The sequence below is a fragment of the Cydia strobilella genome, chromosome 20 (genome assembly GCF_947568885.1).
Source record: "Cydia strobilella chromosome 20, ilCydStro3.1, whole genome shotgun sequence".
NCBI classification, from domain to species: Eukaryota; Metazoa; Arthropoda; class Insecta; order Lepidoptera; family Tortricidae; genus Cydia; species Cydia strobilella.
Genome location: NC_086060.1, coordinates 1938924 through 1960158, shown reverse-complemented (window position 1 = coordinate 1960158; position 21235 = coordinate 1938924). Strand labels below are relative to the sequence as shown.

At 36.8% G+C, this 21235-nt stretch overlaps 2 protein-coding genes across 5 annotated transcripts in view; one reads left to right on the top strand and one right to left on the bottom strand.

Moving 5' to 3' along the window:
• Window positions 1-9665, top strand: part of LOC134750557 (complexin) — a 414109-nt gene extending 404444 nt beyond the window's left edge. For all 4 annotated transcript variants that reach the window (XM_063685762.1, XM_063685764.1, XM_063685763.1 and 1 more), the window contains 2 exons: window positions 3447-3579; window positions 4311-9665. In XM_063685762.1, the coding sequence (XP_063541832.1) occupies window positions 3447-3579; window positions 4311-4384 (207 nt within the window). In that variant the 3' untranslated portion in view covers window positions 4385-9665. The remainder of the gene's footprint in view (window positions 1-3446; window positions 3580-4310) is intronic.
• A 1273-nt stretch (window positions 9666-10938) lies between these two features.
• Window positions 10939-20376, bottom strand: LOC134750479 (uncharacterized). The gene is made up of 7 exons (XM_063685652.1): window positions 20062-20376; window positions 17305-18011; window positions 16454-16649; window positions 15393-15513; window positions 14969-15073; window positions 13415-13665; window positions 10939-12233 (listed from the first exon to the last, which is right to left on the bottom strand). The coding sequence occupies exons 1-7, from the start codon at window positions 20238-20240 to the stop codon at window positions 11057-11059; spliced, it is 2736 nt and encodes a 911-aa protein (XP_063541722.1). The 5' UTR covers window positions 20241-20376; the 3' UTR covers window positions 10939-11056.
• Between the last annotated feature and the right edge of the window lie 859 nt (window positions 20377-21235).

The following is a 21235-nucleotide window of genomic DNA, read 5'->3' as shown; positions in this document are numbered from 1 at the left end:
AACAAATACTAAAAACAGGATAAAATGAATATTTAAGGGGGGCTCCCATACAACAAACGTGAGTTTTTTGCCGTTTTTTTGCGTAATGGTACGGAACCCTTCGTGCGCGAGTCAGACTCGCACTTGGCCGGTTTTTATTTTTGAGTAATGACATCTATTTCAGTTTATAATTAATATGGAGTAGTGTCATAACATAAACCATATACCTAAATCAAACAATTTTATAAAAAAAAATATTCCCAAAGTTGTATATGTTAGTTTTTTTTTTTAAAGTCAAAACTCCGAAAACATTATCAAAGCTTTCTTGATATCGGTGTAAGTAAATGCTAGAATCGAAATAGGCTCGAATTATCGAATTAGGCTAAAAAGGAAAATATGGCAAGTGAAAACATTGTAAATATTGTAAATACATAGGTAGTTAGGTTAGGTTAGGTAAACAAATATTGTACGCCTTAAGGCAAATTATAGTGATACCACTAAATGTAATCATGTCATGTAATCTACCTTTCTGTAACAACCTATAATTATGCAATAAATGATTATCTTATCTTATCTTATCTTATCGAGGTGTAGATAGTTAGTTTCAGATCAAATAAGTCTATAAAAATACTTCCCCCGCAAACTCACAATATCGTCCGCAAGATTAAATATCATGTTCATTTTATGAGGCCCGGCACAATTAAAATTGTCTTAGCCTCGTGGGCCTTGTTACTGTAATGAGATCCCCGGGGAGCATTATTGGAGCAATCGGATTAAAAAAGACTGTTTCAGGACTGAGTTCAATTTTTAATATGGCTCATTGAGCTTTGTTTTTTAAGCGTTTATTATATTTTAAGACTTACTGATATTTTTTAATTCTTCTTTTTAAAATGGCTGGCAATTTTTTTTTGGTGATTTCTTTTAGTAAAGTGATAGCCTAACCTTACAAATAGCTACGATTGCCGGGTAAGTAATTAAATTTAATGCGTCTCAAGATTTATTCTTCATTCATGAGCAAATAACAAAAGAATATTCTCGAGACGATTTCGCCATTTTGAAGTTCAACCGAAAATACATACTAATTTTTAATTATTAAGTTATCTAATTTCGATTTTTTTTTGCAGTTGTGTATTTAAAAATATTACCGCAGTATGTTATGAATCAAAAACTGTTTATGAGATTAGGCCGACAGTTATTTCTCTCTTTCTTTTACCTCAGTATAAAACAAAGCATATTTTTTTTCATATTTAAATAAGTAAGCAAATTGCTGCTTCACAAAACTCTTAAAAATTATATAACATAATGGTCACGATTTGAGACGTTAACTTTTACGGAATCCAACGTCTCACAATGCTGACTAACCCCCTTATTCACAAAACTTAGCAACCTTTGTTGGTCTTTTTCTAACAAACGCAAATGTCAAAATAATAAATAGGGACAAACGATTATCAATTGTTTGTTAGATTTGACAAACGTTTATGAATAACACCATATGTGGTATTTTCTATAAAAAGGGACCTTACCTTATTGCCGACGCCGCTTACGCCATTATTAACGATGCTCCGATATAAATACAATGCCGCGCGACGCTGTGCGGCATAAGCGCCATCGACAATAAGGTCCCTTTTATAGAAAATGCCCCATATAGCTTCACCAAAAAATAAGTAATAGCATCAACTGAAAAATATTTCCCAAATTGCAATACTACAAAGTCCATACTATGACGTTACGTAAACCTTTGAGCTTTTCCTCGGGGAAATTAGGGCAAGTCGGGCACAGCGGCTCGGGCACTAATTCAACCAATTTCATCGATACACTCAAATACCGAACTCGCTCCGTTTGAAATGTCATGGATTCCCGAATCGAATTCCTATTGCCTTTGCTGGCGGCTTTCACACTAAGAGGTTTTGTTTATTTAATCAATTATTATAACAAAAACTAGTAGTTTGTAATAGTTTTAAGTACGATAAATTACCTTTCAAAAGAAGCTATTACAGTTAACCTACAAATACTACTACTACCTTAGGTGTTCATAATTACCCCGCCTTCTCCTAGTTGTAACTATAAAACTGCAAATATAAAGCCCGCTGGTTAAAATATTAAGTTAAAAGTTAATATTGTCCAACGACAAGTCAAATGTCCTGGACCTCGTATACGGAAATTTTATTTGAATCACAAAATACTTTAATTGCTGTCTTGATAATCTGTTTTTGACCATTGCCAAGATTTAAAACCATGTCAGGATTGGTTTATTCGATACACATGTCAAACCATCTTTTACTTTTAGTGTTAATATATTTTCTTTGAAAAATTTAAGTGCGTGTTTTGCCTTTGACACACGAAACATTTTTTGTAACAAAATCTCATTTAAATCCAAAATTCTTTACCGAACTCTTTTCTCCCTTAGTTGGGGCCCCTTGTCACCAACTCACCCAAATGCAAGCGGAAGTGCAAATGTAAACAGGTCAGCTGTTCCAAATAGAATAACGTCAGCTGAGGTAAGTGCCCCTACGGTGCAAGTGCGCCTGCTTTAGGATACATGGATGGTGCAAAAGTTATAGGTCCGTTTTCTGAGATTTCACTTAACCTTATGAGTAAGGTAAGGGAAAAGTGAACTCATGGTGGGTTAGTCTTGATCCTTTCGCCATTCTTGTATTCTAGAATAGGTGCAGTTGCCCAATGGAAGCCCTTGCCACAACTGACCTTATTTAGGGACGGAGCTAAAGGCCCTGAGGAGTTTAACTGTTATTTACACATGTTTTATCTGGTGCTTACGAAACAACAGCACATTCTGAAGGCTGAGTTGGGTCTATTTTGTGATACACACACAGATTCCATCCTTTGGTTTACCTGTAAGTCTCTGTATGCGATTGTCAAATATCTTGTTCTTTTTTCTTGTCACTACCTTCCTCGAGGGTCTTTATTCAGTCCTTCACTAGTATTAAACTTATTTTCACAATTCTATTCTTTATTAAAATTGAAACACGTCACTCGATTTTTATTTCTTACTTCGGATCAAATATTAATGTCACTAGAAAAATTGCACAAATAAAAATATGGGTTCATTTTCTTAATTTGCCGCTTGTTTAAAAAAATGTTACTTAGCCACTCGTTCCAAAACAATTGCTTCAGGAATATTAAAAAATTACATTTGAACACTGTTGTCTCGATCTCAATGCAATATTTTTAAACAAGTATCCCCTTTACCCCATTCGCGCTGGTACTGTGCGAATACGCAACACTTGATACCCAAGCGGGTACCATCAATTGTATTCATAAGAATACATTGGGTGATAATATGTGAATTAAAAATGTTAGCTAGTGAATTTTAAGACTATGCCTAACGATTTCCCCCCATTCGCGCCAAATCAACAGTATCAAATGAGTACAGCGGGCGTTAATGAGTAAATTTAAGATTTCACTTAAATTTAAACACTGTGCCTAACGCGTTCCTTTTCCGTTTCCAGTACAAAATCCCCAAGAAAGAGGAAGTGGTGGAACAACAGCAACAGGAGCCCGACAATCCCCTCATGAGGAAGAAGAAGACGCCCGAGGAGCTCGCGGCCGAGGCGGAGCTAGAAGACCAGGATGAATTTACTAGTGAGTACCCACCATTAATACAAAATTACCAAGAAGGAAATGGAACAACAGCAGCAGGAGCCCGACAACCCTCTGATGAGGAAGAAGAAGATGCCCTAGGAGCTCTGAGGCCAGGATGAATTTACAAGTGAGTACCCACCGTTAATACAAAATTACCAAGAAGGAAATGGAACAACAGCAGTAGGAGCCCGACAACCCCCTGATGAGGAAGAAAAAGACGCCCGAGGAGCTCGCGGCCGAGGCGGAGCTAGAAGACCAGGATGAATTTACTAGTGAGTACCCATCATTAATACGAAATTACCAAGAAGGAAATGGAACAACAGCAACAGGAGCCCGACAATCCCCTCATGAGGAAGAAAAAGACGCCCGAGGAGCTCGCGGCCGAGGCGGAGCTAGAAGACCAGGATGAATCTACTAGTGAGTACTCACCATTATTACACAATCCCCAAGGAAGTGGTGGAACAGCAGCAGTTTATTTAGTACTTACCTACATGTCCGGATAAGCACCCTTAACACCCCGTTAGAAATATTTTTTTTCTATATTTCTAAACTACGTAACAGCTTACAAAATCTACCGATGACGAAACTATAAAGATTCCGTTTCTGCTATTTTGGCACCGTGACCCTAAAAATTCCATTGCAGAAAGTAAAATGACATCACCTCGTAGATTAACATAACTAACTTTTTTATACGATTCCAGTTAGTAATAATTTCCTTTGTAATGTTTCAGAATTGAAAAACACCATTGAAACGCAAGTTAACGAACTAAAATCGCAGATCGAGAGTAAGTGCGTGATGCAGTGAGCGCACAGCGCTGGCGCCGGCGACAAGATGGCTGCCGTTGCAAAATGGCCGCCACCACAAAATGGCCGCCACATGGCGCCACGTTTATTATTATATTAACCGAATACATGATGTAGCTGTGCTAAGGTCACTGTTACGATGTTTCACCCAAACACATCTCCATCCCGCCCAGGACGATTTCGTTCGGATAATCATTCGCGCTCAAATTCGTAGGAGAGATTCGAATTCTAAATTTTTTCGGAACGTAGTTTGCTAGAGGCGCGTTGGTGCTTGATAATAAGCAATAATATTTTTATACATTCATAAAAGTTAATGTGAGCCCTCGATCAACCGATATGTATTTAAAGCGCGTTCCAGCAAGGTCAAAAAGTCATTGCCGCAGCGGCGCTCGTGCGTAAGCGTGCGTGCCGTGCGTGATCCGTGCGTGCGTGCGCGTGCACGCACCGCGTCGCGGCGGCTCGTGTGAAATGTGAAACATACCAGTTTTATATGTTGACGCTTGTGATATATTGTTATTTAAGTGTAAAGAGGAAATAATATAAATACAACTAGACGAAACGGTGTATTATTATTAAAGAGGGAAATATGTAATATAGGAAGACTTAGCACGCGTGTAGTTGTTTCAATACTCGACTGTGTTTACGATACTTCTCTCTCTCTGCCAGCGGCTACATTGAAATAACAATGTATTAGTTCTTTACGAATATTTGTTTCATCCAAATTCCCCGGCCTCTGTCGGTCCGCTCCTTCGCGACTTCAACTATTGCCTCGACTCTCTTGCATGCGTGCTTTTGCAGTGTTACTCGGTGTTGTGTCTGTGTAATCAGTTTAGGTGTACCTGTAACCGACCTAGCCTTATTGTCCACATCGAACATATAATAGGAACCGCGCGGATCGCCGCCCTTGTCCATTTTGTTCTGCATGCCTTTAATATAAGATCGATGTTCGTTTAGAGTAATGTAAAGTTGTAGATATCAGAGACCTACATATCGCGTTTACGTTCACGCACGCGACGGTCGAATCTAATGTTTTATCGATGTTTTAATGCTTAGGGATATAATGTTACGTAGTGAGAGCGAATTCTTCGAGCGATCTTGCCCTTTGGTGCGACAGTTTGAACACTTTGTATGGCGAAGTAGGACCGAGAAGGACACAGAGCCGGTTGTTCGGATAATTATCTCCACGTATAACGCTGCAAATGCAAAAGATTTGTTATCGTCAAAAGCTGTGATATATAAATAATAAACAAACGCTAGGCCGGCGCCGAGCGAAACACTTGTCTGGTAATAGATTCTTCGACTATCACGCATACCGGTCTCTCTTCTAGGACTGTGATCTCTTCGCATTCGATCAGCACATCATGTATTTCCACTAAAACAGCGTTCATCCGTTCTATAACATCACGCTTTAGATCTAAACTATCATTTCTTTCTACTTCCTTTCTGCGTTTCCTTTAAGTACCTATCTATACTGTATTCTGGTCAATTATATCCTACCTTCAATATCTATTGCGAAATCAGAAATATTATTCAATATACACACACATGTAAATATTAAAATACAACAATAATTTCTGATTATTTATCGAGAATGCTACTCTATTTTCTGATGTATAAGAATCAATATTTTCTCGCACTCTACTGCACACATATGTATATTTTCATAGCTTGTTTCGATAGGACCTAATTTCGAGCACGCATAGCCATAGCTCTTGCAACATGAATATGAAACCACATTATTATGTCCCGATACATTGATCTCTCGGACAATTGATGGGCATCGCTTCTCTGAGCTCCCGTCCAATCTTGCAAACATCACTCTCTTAAAACTAAGGTATATCTTTGTATTTCACGTTGTATGTGTGACTAGCTTAGGTTTATCATCGGATGTGAGATTTTTCGGACCAAATTAAATGACAGGTAAGAAGTTCTTATGTCGATGATTTTATGAACTCTCTGCCGTCATTTAGTTTTGCCCCTAAAATCCAATGTCTGTTAATCATATTACAACAGATAGTTCTATGTATGTGCATGGCAATCATAGTTAAAGGTTGTTTGTAGCTATTCGGAATAAACAATAATAGATATAAGATTCAGTCGGACCTGTCGATTTTGATATCATTTTGACACGACCAATGTTCCAAAGTTCACCTCTGAGCTCTCCTTGTATCTTAATGTTAGTTGCCACTTCTATATCAAGAAGCTATCGAGTATATATACCTATATATATAGTTCCCTTGTCTGTGCGTCTATCTTCGATCTAATAGTAGGTAGTTTCTAGCCTGTGCTCTTCGTTGTTGATTCCCGTTTAATGTAGTAATAGTGCTAGCAGAAGGATTATTTTGGTACGTAGACTTGACTATCGCTACTGTCACTAATGTAAAACTATAAAAGACAAATCAAATTATTTTCAATTATGATTTGTGCTGTTTTAATAATAGATTGCATATGCTGAGGAAATTGGGACGGGTACTGAGCTGAATGGCCTAGGAGTTATTACGGATACTAACGATGAAGATGCTACAAGTTCGATACTAGCCTTGCATAGTCGGACCACGCTAAGTTTTCCTGCCAAGTGCTACGTCAAGTATGGCACTTCTATGAGATATTTATCATGGTTGCTATTTAGAAGGTCACTTTTTCTTTAGTATATGCCATCTATTTCAGTTAAATTAGGTCTGACGCGACTTGCATGAAGAAAATAGTTAAGTGTGAGCTCTTAACGTGTGAATCAGTGTCGTTCTCTCTTCAATTCGTCTTTTATTTTCTCTTTTTTTTATAAAAAATATATTATATTAGGAATATTAAAACCGGTCACTCACGTAAGTTAATAATTGCTCGACATGTTTCGCTTCACAACGAGATTCTTTAACGGCCCGCAGTCTTCGTCGGTCCGCCAACGCATGCTCCCGTTGAAGAATGCGAAACATTTTGAGCAACTATAGCCTGAGTGACATGTTTTAATATATCTAATATGTCTGTGTGTCACGGAAGTTTTGGTTTTTAAAATAAATTATTATATTTAACGCTGCGGCTATCTGTGTGTCTGTATAAGCTTTCGATGTTCAATGTATAGTTTATTGTAATTAGATTATATGCTTAACTGCGCATATTGTAAAGGAATTTGGGTGATATCAAATGGTTGTTGCATTACAAGTACAATACGAGGTACCAAGTTATTGCATAAGGTTACAGCGGCGAGGTTATATATATTTAGACCAGGGCCAACCTGGCCTAAAATACCTTCTATACTGTACATCACTGCATCGAACATGTCTTTCCCACTGTCTTTCAAATCGTAGTAAATAAATAAACTTACATACAGATTGATTGCACACTCACAGATAAAACTTATACCAACTCTTTTCTTTTATATTAAAAAATATAGTGCATTTATAAAGAGGTTTATACAAGGTAGATGTGTAGTTTAGTCATAATTGTACGTTATTTATTAAAAAACAAATTCCTTTTCACGCATTTAGCTACGTTTTAGGCCCAGGATTCTGACCAACTATAGATTTTCTCAGCGATCAGTTGATAGATTGATTGATCTTATGACTTTCGTACTCAGGGTAAAATATATATTTACTATGAATAATTATTGTTGTCTATTTATATATGTTTTTTTAGATGATTTAGGTGGGAGTGACTTTTTGGCCTGCATAGGCTTCCTGTCCTTAAAAGTGATAGTTTTTCTTGAATTTATTAATGTTCCTTGCCCTGTATAGGGTGAATCTTTCACTGTTGTTCTTTCCTTAGAGGAGTTATGAAATGGTAGACTTATACAATTTAATACAAACCTTGTTAACAATTTATTGATAAATGAACATAATTATTATAGTTGCGAGTAGATTAGGATCTGCCACGGGTATAGACACATTTATAACATTTCACTGTTACTTCGTATACCCTGCCCATTGTATTAAAGCCAAAGACCTTGTTTCAACATAAAAAAAATTACTATTTTAAATGGCTGGCTACTTTGGACGGAGTATATTTTAATATTTTAGCGTGTTTTCCTTCGTAGTCTTCTATCTCAACACACTCTAGTTAAAATGTTACAAATGTGTCACCTCTTTGAACACTTAGGATCCGGTTGTTTAGTCATTTGAAAAATGCCATTATATACCATAGACTAAAGATTATTCAAATGAAGACTCAATCGGCAGCATTCTGCGTGTCTATGAACTGTAATTTCCCTTCTAACGTACGTCTTTACTAGCACATTAAAATGTTCCTTTTATAAAATTATTTACTTTTTTAACAATTATGGCCTGGACGCGAGTCCTTTAAACCAAGTTTTTGTATTGAATTCATTATTTAAAAGAGACATTTTTATGTCGGTAAATGCTACGCTAAAGGTACGGTATGCAGTCCTGGACACCAAAGACAAATAGTAATAGATGAATTTAGAGACAACGACACAATCGAACACACACGAGAGCTTCGACACACGCCAATTTTACTTTATCATAGATATATAATTACGTTATGTTCTGACGTTACTCGCAGTATAGAGAGAATTTTTAAAAGCAAAGAACTGACTGTTAAAGTGCCACACACATTTTGCGCTTGTTTCTTTTTTCTCTATATTGTTCTTTTTTTTCAGGTCATAAAATAAGGCACAGGGAAATGGGAGGATGGATTAAACTGCCACAGCGAAAGCTGATAAATGTCTGTATAACTAAATTTTGTCCGTCTGTTTCCCTACGCTCTTGTTATTTTTAGAATAGTTATTATTGGCCAAGATCACTGATAGAAGGTTAGTTTTTAATATTAGTGACAACTAGTGTTAAATCGCAAGTTAACCGTAAAAAAAGTGTAAAGACAAAAAAAATCTTTGATCGACCACTTCGCGTGGTCTGGCATGTTGTATTGTTATAAAACGATTAACGAAGGTTAGTAGATTACATTAAACTTAGGATTTATGGATGAAAAACGAAAAAAGGGGTTAATAATATTGTTGAAAATGTTTTTAGGTAATTGATAATTGGATTGAGCTTTTGTGAAACCGCGTTGTTGAGAATAATTTTGGTTTCGTTTGCAATTGGCTGTACAAACCGCCAATCGGTAATCGTCTCTATCGTTAAAGGGATACGGTTTAGTTTCACGGTTCACGTAGTGTAGGCTTCGCCTTTTTGTGTCCCATGCTGTTATGTTTCAGAGGTCCCATTATTAGTTATGTATAAAGTTTAGAGGTAGGGGTTTTCAGCTGCCGCGGGCGACTGAAAATGTTCTACCTAACATGTTGTTAAATAATAAATAACTACATTGTACCACCATGCTGTTGTTTCATTCCAATTTCCTTGGATAGTATATAATAATTAATGAAATATTTACGGTAAGTAAAATGTGAGCGCTTTAAGTGTCACACGAACTTAACCGCCGTCATACAATCGAGGTATTAGCAAGTGTGATGAAAAACCGGCCAAGTGCGAGTCGGACTCGCGCACCGAGGGTTCCGTACTTTTTAGTATTTGTTGTTATAGCGGCAACAGAAATACATCATCTGTGAAAATTTCAACTGTCTAGCTATCACGGTTCATGAGATACAGCCTGGTAACAGACAGACAGACGGACAGCGGAGTCTTAGTAATAGGGTTCCGGTTTTACCCTTTGGGTACGGAACCCTAAAAATACATTATAATCCTAGGTCGAAATTTATTATATTTACGGTCCGCATCGCCTACGTGTGATAACACATTTTACGAGCAAGTGTGATGAAAAACACATTAGAGTCGTAAAAGCAGTGGACTCAAAGGACTAGAGTCTTCTTAACCAACACAGTGACATCCCTAAACTGCTTTGGGTTAGAACGTGACAGGCATGGTGATAGGCGATAAAAATGCTACCGTGCTAAGCCCGCAGCGGCAACCATGCTGACACCGCTATGCTAACCCAAAGCAGTTTAGGGATGTCACTGTGTTGGTTACGACTAATAAAAAGAGTTAAATAGTGCGATTTTTAATATATTGACTCATTGATTATGATGACTCATTTATTGATATTATTTCATACGTACCTAAGTATATATTTGTACTCACCAATTGTTACACATATAGTTTATTTTATAGCTGACAAATTGCAAAATATTGCTGATTAAACCTATGATTAACCTATGATTATTTTGCTGCTCAACTATTTATAAATCTGACACATAATTAATTATTACCAAGCGGATTGCAAGCTTGGTCTCGTGTTTCATTTAACCCTTCGTATGTATAAGCACTGATCAGTGCGAACGAATTTAAACCTATTGGATGAAAAACAATGGATTTAAATTCGTCCGTACATCAGTGCAGACGCAGTGCAGATACGAGCAGACGGATCACCTGATGGTAAGCGATTACCGCCGCCCATGGACACCCGCAACACCAGAGGGGTTGTAAGTGCGTTAGTGATTATCACAAGCCAAACCAAGCGAATTCGGCAACAAAGAATAAACCGAATAAGAAAGGAGCTCATTCCTAAAAACTGTTATTGTTAACTTTCGCAAAATGGTCATAGTTACTTATAATATAATAATAGTAGGTAGATATATAAACTAATAATACATAGCATTTCATCAGTTTATTTTGTAAAAAAGTATTAAAAAATTATCACTAATGACTACTAATAATCACTAATATTTTACAACGTAGTGTTAACTTTAAAATTTTCTATAGATAACATTTTAATCCAAAAATGATAACGCTGACCATAGTTTACTCAAATTGTGATTTAACTCGTCTAATAACGAGAGAACGTTTTCGAAAGCAGTTTCCAACAAACCATGGTCGGCATTCTCACTAATTTTAATATCTGCATCGTCTTCTGTTATTTTAGTATTAATCTCTATACCTTCATCATCTTTACTAGATTTGTAGTTATCATTCTCATAATCAGATGACTTGTCGTCGTCATTTTCAATAGCATCTTGCATTTCTTTATGCTTCTTCAAAAATTTACCGAATTTCGAATGCATTTTGCCGTCCACATCTATTTCATTCTCCTCGGTCTTATCTTCACGTTTTTTATTCCTAACTAATAAACTCCTTTTCCTTCTCAAGTGAGAATCTTCCTCATTAGCTTCACTGAGATCTTCTCTATTTCTGTAATTTCTTGAATTCCTTTTGGAAAGTTTACTTATATTATTTTTGCCTAATTTTCTTTGTTTGAGTCCCTTAATGCTCTTAGTCAAGTTTAATTTTGGAATTTTAATGCCATTGATATTGTTCATAAGTTTCTCGAAAATGCCTGAACCTAATAGTTTATGTTCATGTTTGAACTTCCTGTCACCTTTCCTAAACGATTGTTTTCTCAGCTTCTTTCGACTATCGATTTCTTCTTCAGAAATTTGACGTTTGACTCTGTTTGTTAGATTGTCTTTAAGTTCAATCAAACCTTGAACATCTCTTAAACCTCTATTCATACTGTCGATCCTGTTTCTCAAAGCTTCATCGTTATTGATATCGTTGAATTCATTAATATCGATATTAAGATCAAAATCGTCTAAATTAATAGACCTTTTCGATCTAACCTCTTCACTCTCATCAAGTCCCTTTTCCTTTGTCGATTCATTCTCATCACTAGCATCTTTTGTTTTATTTGTTGTTTTACTCTTATTTTCGTCAAGATCTATTTCTTCTTTACTTTCATCTTTATCCTTGACAGGTTTAGCTTCAACTAGAGTAGCGTTATCCTTATCATCGAAATCAAAGCAAGCGTTGACCTTAGTGTTGGCAAGGACCCAGAAGCCAAAGGATTTGGGAGGCAGATTGAGGAGCAGGGTCTTGAAGGGGCGTACCCGCTTGACGACTGGTCGGATGTTCCCCTCATAGAACATTTGCCGACCATTTACGACAATATTACTGAAATTAAAAAAGATTAATTAAGACCACAGTTTATTCACCTATACCAAGAATTCGTAGTAGAAGCTGAAAAATAATTTCTGATTTATTATTTATGTGCCTTTATAAACCTGGAAGTGCTTTATATATACCATAGAGTAACTTATACTAGAGCGGTACTGTCATAGTAAATTTTGTAACCCCAGTAAATTCACTGCCATCTGTCGACACACTTTAAAACTAAAAATAAATATTTTTAAAAATACGATAAAATGTATTTAGATATGGATAAATGATTTTTTTTATTTGCATTAATTATTTTTATGATTTTGACCCATGTTCTTTTACTGATATGCGTTAAAATTGTTAAATAACAAACGAAACCGTCAACGCCATCTATACGACAGTTGGCCAAAGCTAGTAGCGCCCTCTGAACGAGAATCAAATTTTCTTGATTTTCGGTGCACGTTTTTTCCTTAGAGTGTATCCATCTATTACGGAGTTATATCTATCTTTGTATATACCAAAACTATCTGGCCGTTTTCTAAAATAAATATTGAAAATCTGATTCTCACGGATCCTGGTGTTTTTGGGTTGTTTCAACTCAGAATCACTAGCCTATACAATCCTGATGATAAGAAAAAATGTATCAAAAATGTGTATAAAACTCTTACATTCCACTACGTGACTACGTCACACACATACAAGTGAAAAAAAATTCACACTAAAACGTGACGTAATGGAATGCACATTTTGGGACATTTTTCTTAATGGTAGGATGGAGAATGCTGTTGATTTTAAGTAAAATGATCCCAAAAATGTCCAGCGGTGGCAGAATGGTTCCATTTTTATCACCTGTCACTATGCTTGTCACTTTCGCACGTACATAATTGTTAGAACGTGACAGGCATTGTGACAGGTGATAAAAATGCGACCGTGCTACGGCGGCAGATTTGAAAGATATATATATATATATTAATATTTATTTTAGAAAACGCCCATCTATTGTAATTGTCTCGTAATTGCTAAATATTTATAAAAACGAAATAAAAACTTGGCCTTGCATAGGTACAGTACACCTAATATAAATAAAGCCAGCTAAATTTGAGAAATTGATTCGAATAATCTAACAATATCACCCTCACAGGTAAAGGCTTGTAAACCCAAGATTAACTCCCAACGACTCAATCAGGAAACATTACCCGCTATGATCATGCCCCAATATGAACTGCATTATATCTCCCCCCTCCTCCCTCTTCGCCAGTTTTACCGAGAACCTCGCCGGTTCGCTATCCATGTTCACTCCGTAAAGGGTTATCGCGCCTGGTACCGGTTTGTGACGCAGCGATGTACAGTGTGCGAAGAGAGCGGCTTGTCCGTCGGACGGTTCCATGGTGAGTTCTAGGACACGCTCACCTACTAGGTTCTTGAATAGTAGGGCCATGTAGAAGCTCTGAAAGGTAAATGCAACAAGTGATTCGTTATCTTGTGTTAGAGGACATAGAGGTATTTCTGTTGAGTTTGTGTGTGGGGAAATAAATCAGAATAGAAAAAACCGGCCAAGTGCGAGTCGGACTCGAGTTCCAAGGGTTCCGTACATGACATAATTTAAACAATGTATTTTTTATGTGAAACGTGAGTGAAATGTCTTTAAAAAACCCGTAGGGGCCGGATCAAAAACTAAGTAATTAAATCCGACTCACGCTTGACTGCATGTTTCTAATAGGTTTTCCTGTAATCTATAGGTAAAGATCTATTTTGTGTATTTTTTTCAAAATTTTGGACCCAGTAGTTTCGGAGATAAAGGGGAGGAATGGTCATTATTTGCCTATTTTCTTGAATAACTTCTAAACTGTTTGTCATAAAATTAATAAAAAAATATATTTGAGATTCTCACAATGAGCTCTTTCATTTGATATGTAACACGATATAGTTTGAAATACTTTATTTTTTAATTTTCACGTTTACCCCCCAAAAGTGGCCCCCGTGCTTAAAATTCATTTGTTTACGTAACATGCTCGTCTTTGGGTCACAAACTTACATATGTATACCAAATTTCAACTTAATTGGTCCAGTAGTTTCGGAGAAAATAGGCTGTGACAGACGGACAGACAGACAGACAGACAGACGCATGAGTGATCCTATAAGGGTTCCGTTTTTTCCTTTTGAGTTACGGAACCCTAAAAACAAGATATTTCCCTAAGACAGGGCTCAAACACCGGTTATCGGTGTACCTGGACAAGACATACGATGTAAGTTTGCAAATCCTGTGATATGTTTCATCTCAATGGCTTATATTTGAAGATGTAGATCTATCTAACATGGTTTGAGGTACATCTCAAACCATTAATTTTCATATTTTGTAGGTTTGAACACTATTACTCGTATATAATAAAATTAATAAGTAGACTTAATAAATTATATTTTGTACCTAAGAGATCGTAACATTCGTAACCTATGTAGGTGCATACTTACTCGTAAGCTTAAACAAAAGTAACTTATGCCCACAACATAACGCTACTTGCAAAGTATGTTTATTTACATATCAAATTTGTGGTATTTTCTATAAAAAGGGACCTTATTGTCGATGGCGCTTACGCCATTATAAACGATGCTCGATGCTGTGCGGCGTAAGCGCCATCGACAATAAGGTCCCTCTTAATAGAAAATGCCCCATTTGATTGTCAATGAAACCAAGAAATGGTAGGTACCTAGTTATTAAATATATATATACAAAATTTTCTGTATTCGCTTACCAAAGTGGGTTCATACAACTCGTTCTCGAGCAATTCTCTGAAGTGCACATGGAAGCCGTTCCTGGCAGAGTAACCGAGGCTGGTCAGCCAGTCTGCCGCTCGTGCCTACAAAATAAATAAAAAGTTTAATATTAACGTTTTCAACGCCAAGGATACCTAAAGGCGTCGTAGCTAGTCCACAGCGCCATGAGCACATACAGCTGGTGTCAAATAGTGTCAATAATTTACGGGTAATCATCTGATAGCAAATTTCATAGCCATTTATCACCCAGAAAGGAAATGCCATAGAGTAAAAGAGAAGAGTTTCTAAAAACTACATATAAAACACTAGCTTTTGCCTGCTACTCCGTCTGCGACTGTCAAACTCAAACAAAGAATTAATTTCATCTACCTCGGTCTCCCCTGTATAGGTGTACTAACTGACCTGTTCGCTATGCTGTTGTGGGCGCTCCGTCAGCCAGAGAGCGTTACTGGCACTGAGGACTCGGAGGAGGGACAGACGAGAGGATTCTGACATGCGGGCAAGCTCGTGGGAGGTTGAGTTACTGAAAACAATGAGTTTTTTATTCCTTATTATTCACAACGACGGGACTTAATCGCGTAACATAAGTTTTAAATTTATCTCCGACGTTTCGAGGACGGCGTTGTCCCCGTGGTCTCGGAGAAGACTGGCTAAAGTTGACATCAACATCTCCTAGGCGCGCGAGTTATGTTACGCGATTAAGTCCCATCGTTGTGAATAATAATGAGTAAAAATCGTGAAAGTTTAAATCAGTGCTTTATATTTCTTTTAGTCTATCTTATTTATTGGAAACCATGGTGTCATAGCTATCACATTATATGGATTGTTCCAGATGGAACAATATTATTATGGTTAGGGCATAGCAAAATAAATAACTTAATAAACAAACACAACAATGTAGCATCACGGAGGTCTTTTCTATATCAAGCCTTATTTCGAGAAACACTTTTTAGGGTTCCGTACTCAACTAGGAACCCTTATAGTTTCGCCATGTGCTTCTGTTCGTCCGTCCGCGGCTTTGCTTCGTGATCGTGCTAGAAAGCTGCAATTTGGCATGGATTCATAAATCATGCATGGCGACAGTACGGTAAAACAAAATTTTTGAGTTGTTTTCTTATGTTTGCTGGTAGAATTGACTTTTAAATTATGATTTTGAATGATAAATATTTAATAACATTAATTTTGAATCGATTTGATTAGATTTTGTTTAATATTTTACAGTTAGTATTGTCCTTGTGTTGGTGCGATGAAAAATTTGTGTTTCACTCTGTGGCAAAATTTGTTTAACTCTCGTGCCTTGAAACCCTCGCAATGATTCCATTTTCTCGCTACACTCGTGGGTCAATTTGGGAATCTTTCGCTTGCTCGGGTATCAACATTAGCACGTGAGGTTAAACAACAACTTTGCCCCCTTTTAAAACAAATAACTATAGTTTTTTTAGGTTCTTAAATAGGCAACTTACCCATTTAAAAGTACAGCATCCATGCTATCAGCAGACAGCGTCACATAATCTTTGAAGTCGCTTTTAGAACCTGCTTCAAGGCACTGTGACACGTCACCACCGACCACCTTCCAGTGCCTAGCCTCGAACGTGTCCACCATCATGCGGAGGGTTTGCAGGTCGTTGAGGTAGTCTTCGAGGGTCTGGTTGTTACATTCTGGAAGAAGAAGTGTAATTAATTTTTGCTTTTTGGTCTGTTTGTGTTCTTAATTATTCCTTTTGTGTATTTTTGTAGTTTTAATATGTTATCTGTCGTGGCATCACCGAATGGGCCCTACGGAAGACCAGCGCTGGCTTTAATATCCAGCATTATGCTGAGTTGGGTCCATTTCGTGATGCACACTTAATGAATTCTTTTTTTTCTTGCTGTTGTTGTCTGTAAATGTTCGTACATGTGTTGTGATCGAATACAGAAATGGATTGTTTTATTAGAAAACACAATCCCCCTAATGAGGGGTAACTTGACGGTCGGCGAGACGCACAATGATAGTTGACTACGATAAATAATATTATAATCATAATAAAAAAACGTAAGACTAATAAGGTATATAATGAAGCAATTTTTGCATGGATTCACTGGAATTAAGCTGCTTAATTAAAACGCTAAGCTATTTATAATAGGGATATGGAGAATAAAAGAAGACTGGGCAATGTGAATGTTGCGACACTAATGGATAGGAGAATAAGAAAGTTGCATGCGGTTAAATAGGTGCATGGCCGTAGGCCGTATTTGCACAAGCCATAATATGATTATATGATTCAGCAGAATTCGCGCAAACTTATAATTGCTCTTCAGTGACTCGAGAACTTACCGTAACCCAACTGCCAGTAGATTTCCTGCACATCGTCCTTATCCGCGATAGTCAGCATGTTCAACGCTGGATTAGGATCCCACATACCGGTCTCAGTCTTCTCACCATTATTCACAGCAAACACTAAACTAAAACCAGTATAATTAGCCCATTTCGCAAACCTCTTCCATTGTCTGTGACTCACTTCTAAATGATCTTTAGATAATCTTCTTAATCTTTTAGGGCGTTCTTCGCTTTCCTCTTTATGTGACTTTAATAAACGTCTAGACTTTAGTTTCGATAATAAGCTTTCATGGCTTTCATCTTCAACAGACTTTATTTCTTCATCATAATCTTCTGAAGTCTTTGTATGTTTTGCTAAAGCATGAATCTTCGACTTCTTTATTTTTGGTTTAATTGTTTCGTCATCTAAATTAGTTTCAGATTCTTCACTGCCAGAATTTAATTGTCTTCTATGTCTTTTAAGTAATTTTTCACTTGATCTTCTGAGTTTTGTAAGAATATCCTCATGGCTGTCTTCATAATCATAGTCTTCTTCTGTTTCTTTTTTAATTAGATGTCTTTTTTGCTTGTTCGGTTCTGGAAGGTATGCGTCTAGATGGTCTATGGTCATGCTTTTATTGTTGAAGGTTATGTGAGAGGTGGAAAGGCCGGCTATTCGGAGATATGCTGGCGTGAGTGAGGCTGCCATGCAGGTTGATTCTTTACTGGAAGACATAAAACAAGATGATAAGTACTTGCTCAGCAGCAGTAGCTGACTTGGACAAGCAGTCTACAAAAAGCAGTCATAGCTAATATAAGGACAAACTAACTATTATTGGGAATCGAATTTAAACTATCGTGAGACATATTAACTTAACTAACTTAGCGGTTTCACTCACGTGTTTTTAGTCACTCGCGCCACATGTTTCACTCAGGCACTGTTAGTGTTTGAAAATGGAGACCTAAGCTCTCCGAAACATGTCGCGCGAGTGACTAAAACGTGAGTGAAACCGCTAAGTTAGTTAAATTATTAGGAATCATTTGTAAATAGAGTTTGGTAGAGAATTACAGTATTATCAAGCCAGGTACTTGAAATTGCAGACACTGAGGAAGATTAAGATACCGAATAAATGTAAATAAATATTAGGTTAAATAGGTGACAACAGGCAATTACCGCGCATTGCTTATCAACACTCGCAAAATGTCAGAAATTTTTGAAGTAAGTGTAAGTACAATATTTCATCCAAATAACACCTCCTAACCTAATACCAATATATTGATCTAAAAAATTGCGATCCTCCACAATTTTTTAGGAAGATACTGTGCTACCCTACCTACATAATGTCGAGAAATTAAAAAAGAGATCGAACTGGTCAAATCAGATGCTTAAAAAAGACATTGTAACTTTACGATGATCATATAAAACTACCTTGTGCATTGACTAACCAAATCAATAGATAGATACCTAATAAACAAAGCCAGAACGTATCCAAATGGAAACTAAACTTAGGTTCGATAAACTGAAACGCCCAATTCAGTTCCGAACACTAGATGCAATTCACATAACGTGCGGCAAATATAAATCATGTCTCGATAGCGAAATCGCTAGGCGAATAAATATTAAATAAGTATGCATATATTGCAAGCATTGGACTGAATTCTGACTCCTCGTTCGTTGAAAACTTTGCCTAATATATTAATTTATTTTTGCTCCTAAAGACAATGCCGTTTAGAAGCCATTTTAAGATTGCATAAATCATTATACATTGTAGATTTGAACCCTCAGTTTTTTAGGAGACAGACAGACCTTTTGGGTACGGAACCCTAAAAAGAAACAAGATGTGTTAATACGTGTTAACAGTGGGAGAAGTCAAATAAAGCTATCACAGAACAGATCAATGAAATCATGATGCAAAGCTGATTAAAAGGACCTAGCAGCTCTTAGAATAAATAATCCAAATAAATGAATGAATAAATGTTAGGTACCTACACATAATCTAAAAAAAAATATATAGTAGTAGAGAGCAATAAAGTATAATAATATGTACCTTAATGTACCTACAATGTACCTAAAACTGTACCAAAGAGTATTGATGGTCTCATCGGAAGATCAGCGCTGGAAGTCGCCAACAGCATGCTGAGATGGGGCCATTTCGTGACACTTTATTTTCACTATATTCTTTTTATGCATGTCTATTGTCTGTGTGTTTACGAATAAAAACTTTTCTATTCTATTTTGAAAACACTTTTATTATTTGTATCTCCTCGGATTTTGATAGGCTTGCGTGGGGATATAGATCCAACACGTAGAGGCCCCTTGGAGAGCTTTAATGTCATGTGGGATGCTACCTGCGTAGACAGTGGGATGCTACCTGCGTAGACACACTGGCACCGTCCCACCTCCAACGGACTAATGTAAAAGCGGGCGGAGCGGCGGAAAGCGCCGAAATTTTAAAACGTAATAAATATAAGAGCCTCGGTAGAGAGTATCATTTCGTTCCATTTGGAGTTGAAATTCTAGGTCCATGGGGTCCCAGCGCGCATAAGTTGTTTGCAGAAATCGCGAAGCGTCTGGTTGACGTAACTGGTGACCGAAGAGCTGGCGGCTTTCTCGCACAACGTATCAGCATTGCGATACAGCGGGGAAATGCCGCCAGCATCCTTGGTACAATGCCTCAAGGGCCTATTTTAGATTTAAGCTAGTTATTAATTTCGTTTACGTAGTACCACTGTATATATCTTGTATGTAAATAAATATACAATCAAAACACTTACCTGCTCAAATCATCGCTGGTAGTAAACAAATACTTCGGATCTATCGTAAAACTAACAAATCGACTATCAACCTCGTTCACATGGTTCTCCGTCGATATTCGAATACTAAACGCTTCTCCGTTCACTTTACTAACTAAAAACAATAAAGCTAAAACTAAATACCGCGCTATGCGGCTCATTTTTAACTAAAAACTAAACTTGGCAACTAAAAATCGTTTGCAACACAATCTCGAAAACTGAATGAACTACAAAATAAACACGTCTTTGTTATGTAAAATTTTAAATGCAGTATCAACATTATGTGATTTGTGTGTTACTTTTTATAAGAATTAAATAGGGAAGTGTTTAGGAATGTAGCGGTTAATGAAATAATTTAGAAGACGTGATAATTGTCTAAACAAATTAATATCAATTTAGCGCGCGAAGATGGAAGTCTCATTTTTCGTTTTAGCGATTTTTTAATAATGACCGAGCTCCCCGTATGTGGAATTGGTTTTCCTGTTTTTCTGTTCCTTCTTTTAAGGATCTTCAAAAATCCTTTTTCTACATTTTAGAGGTATTCGATATTTAAATCGACTTACAAATTGTAAGTCAATGTTGTTAACTGAGTTGTAATTAAGTCGTGAGCTGGTCCCGTTGCGTCACATCTGCAATGCGACGAAACAGTTTACATTGCTAGTTTATAACACTCGCTGGTTATACACAACAAAGAATTTTGGGGAAGAGACGTACAGTGATTTCAGGTTCACTTTGTTTCTGAGGAAATAACCAAAGTTAGGCGTCAAAGCATAACTTTTGGTTGGGGTCATCTTAAATGGCGTATAAATTTCCTTAGAAAAATAAATGCACATATAAGCAGTGCACAAGAAAAGAAAGATAAATTTTAATTGTTGAACTGACAAAACAAGACACGACCCAAGGGATAGTAATATTACAAGTTTTTCAATTAAGGTATTATTTTTGAAGTAAAACTTCTTTAGGCGCGACTAGAGGGTATCAGGGTAACTCAGATATTTTTTCTGACGGAAGTAACGCTCAGTGGTGACACACGCACAATAGGACATACGTCAAAGCCAACATGATAAACGTCATCGTCAAAGAAGTTTTACTTCAGTCGCGCGTAAAGATTACACACACACTTTTCTTTTTGGTAACTCAGTGTGCGAGCGATCGA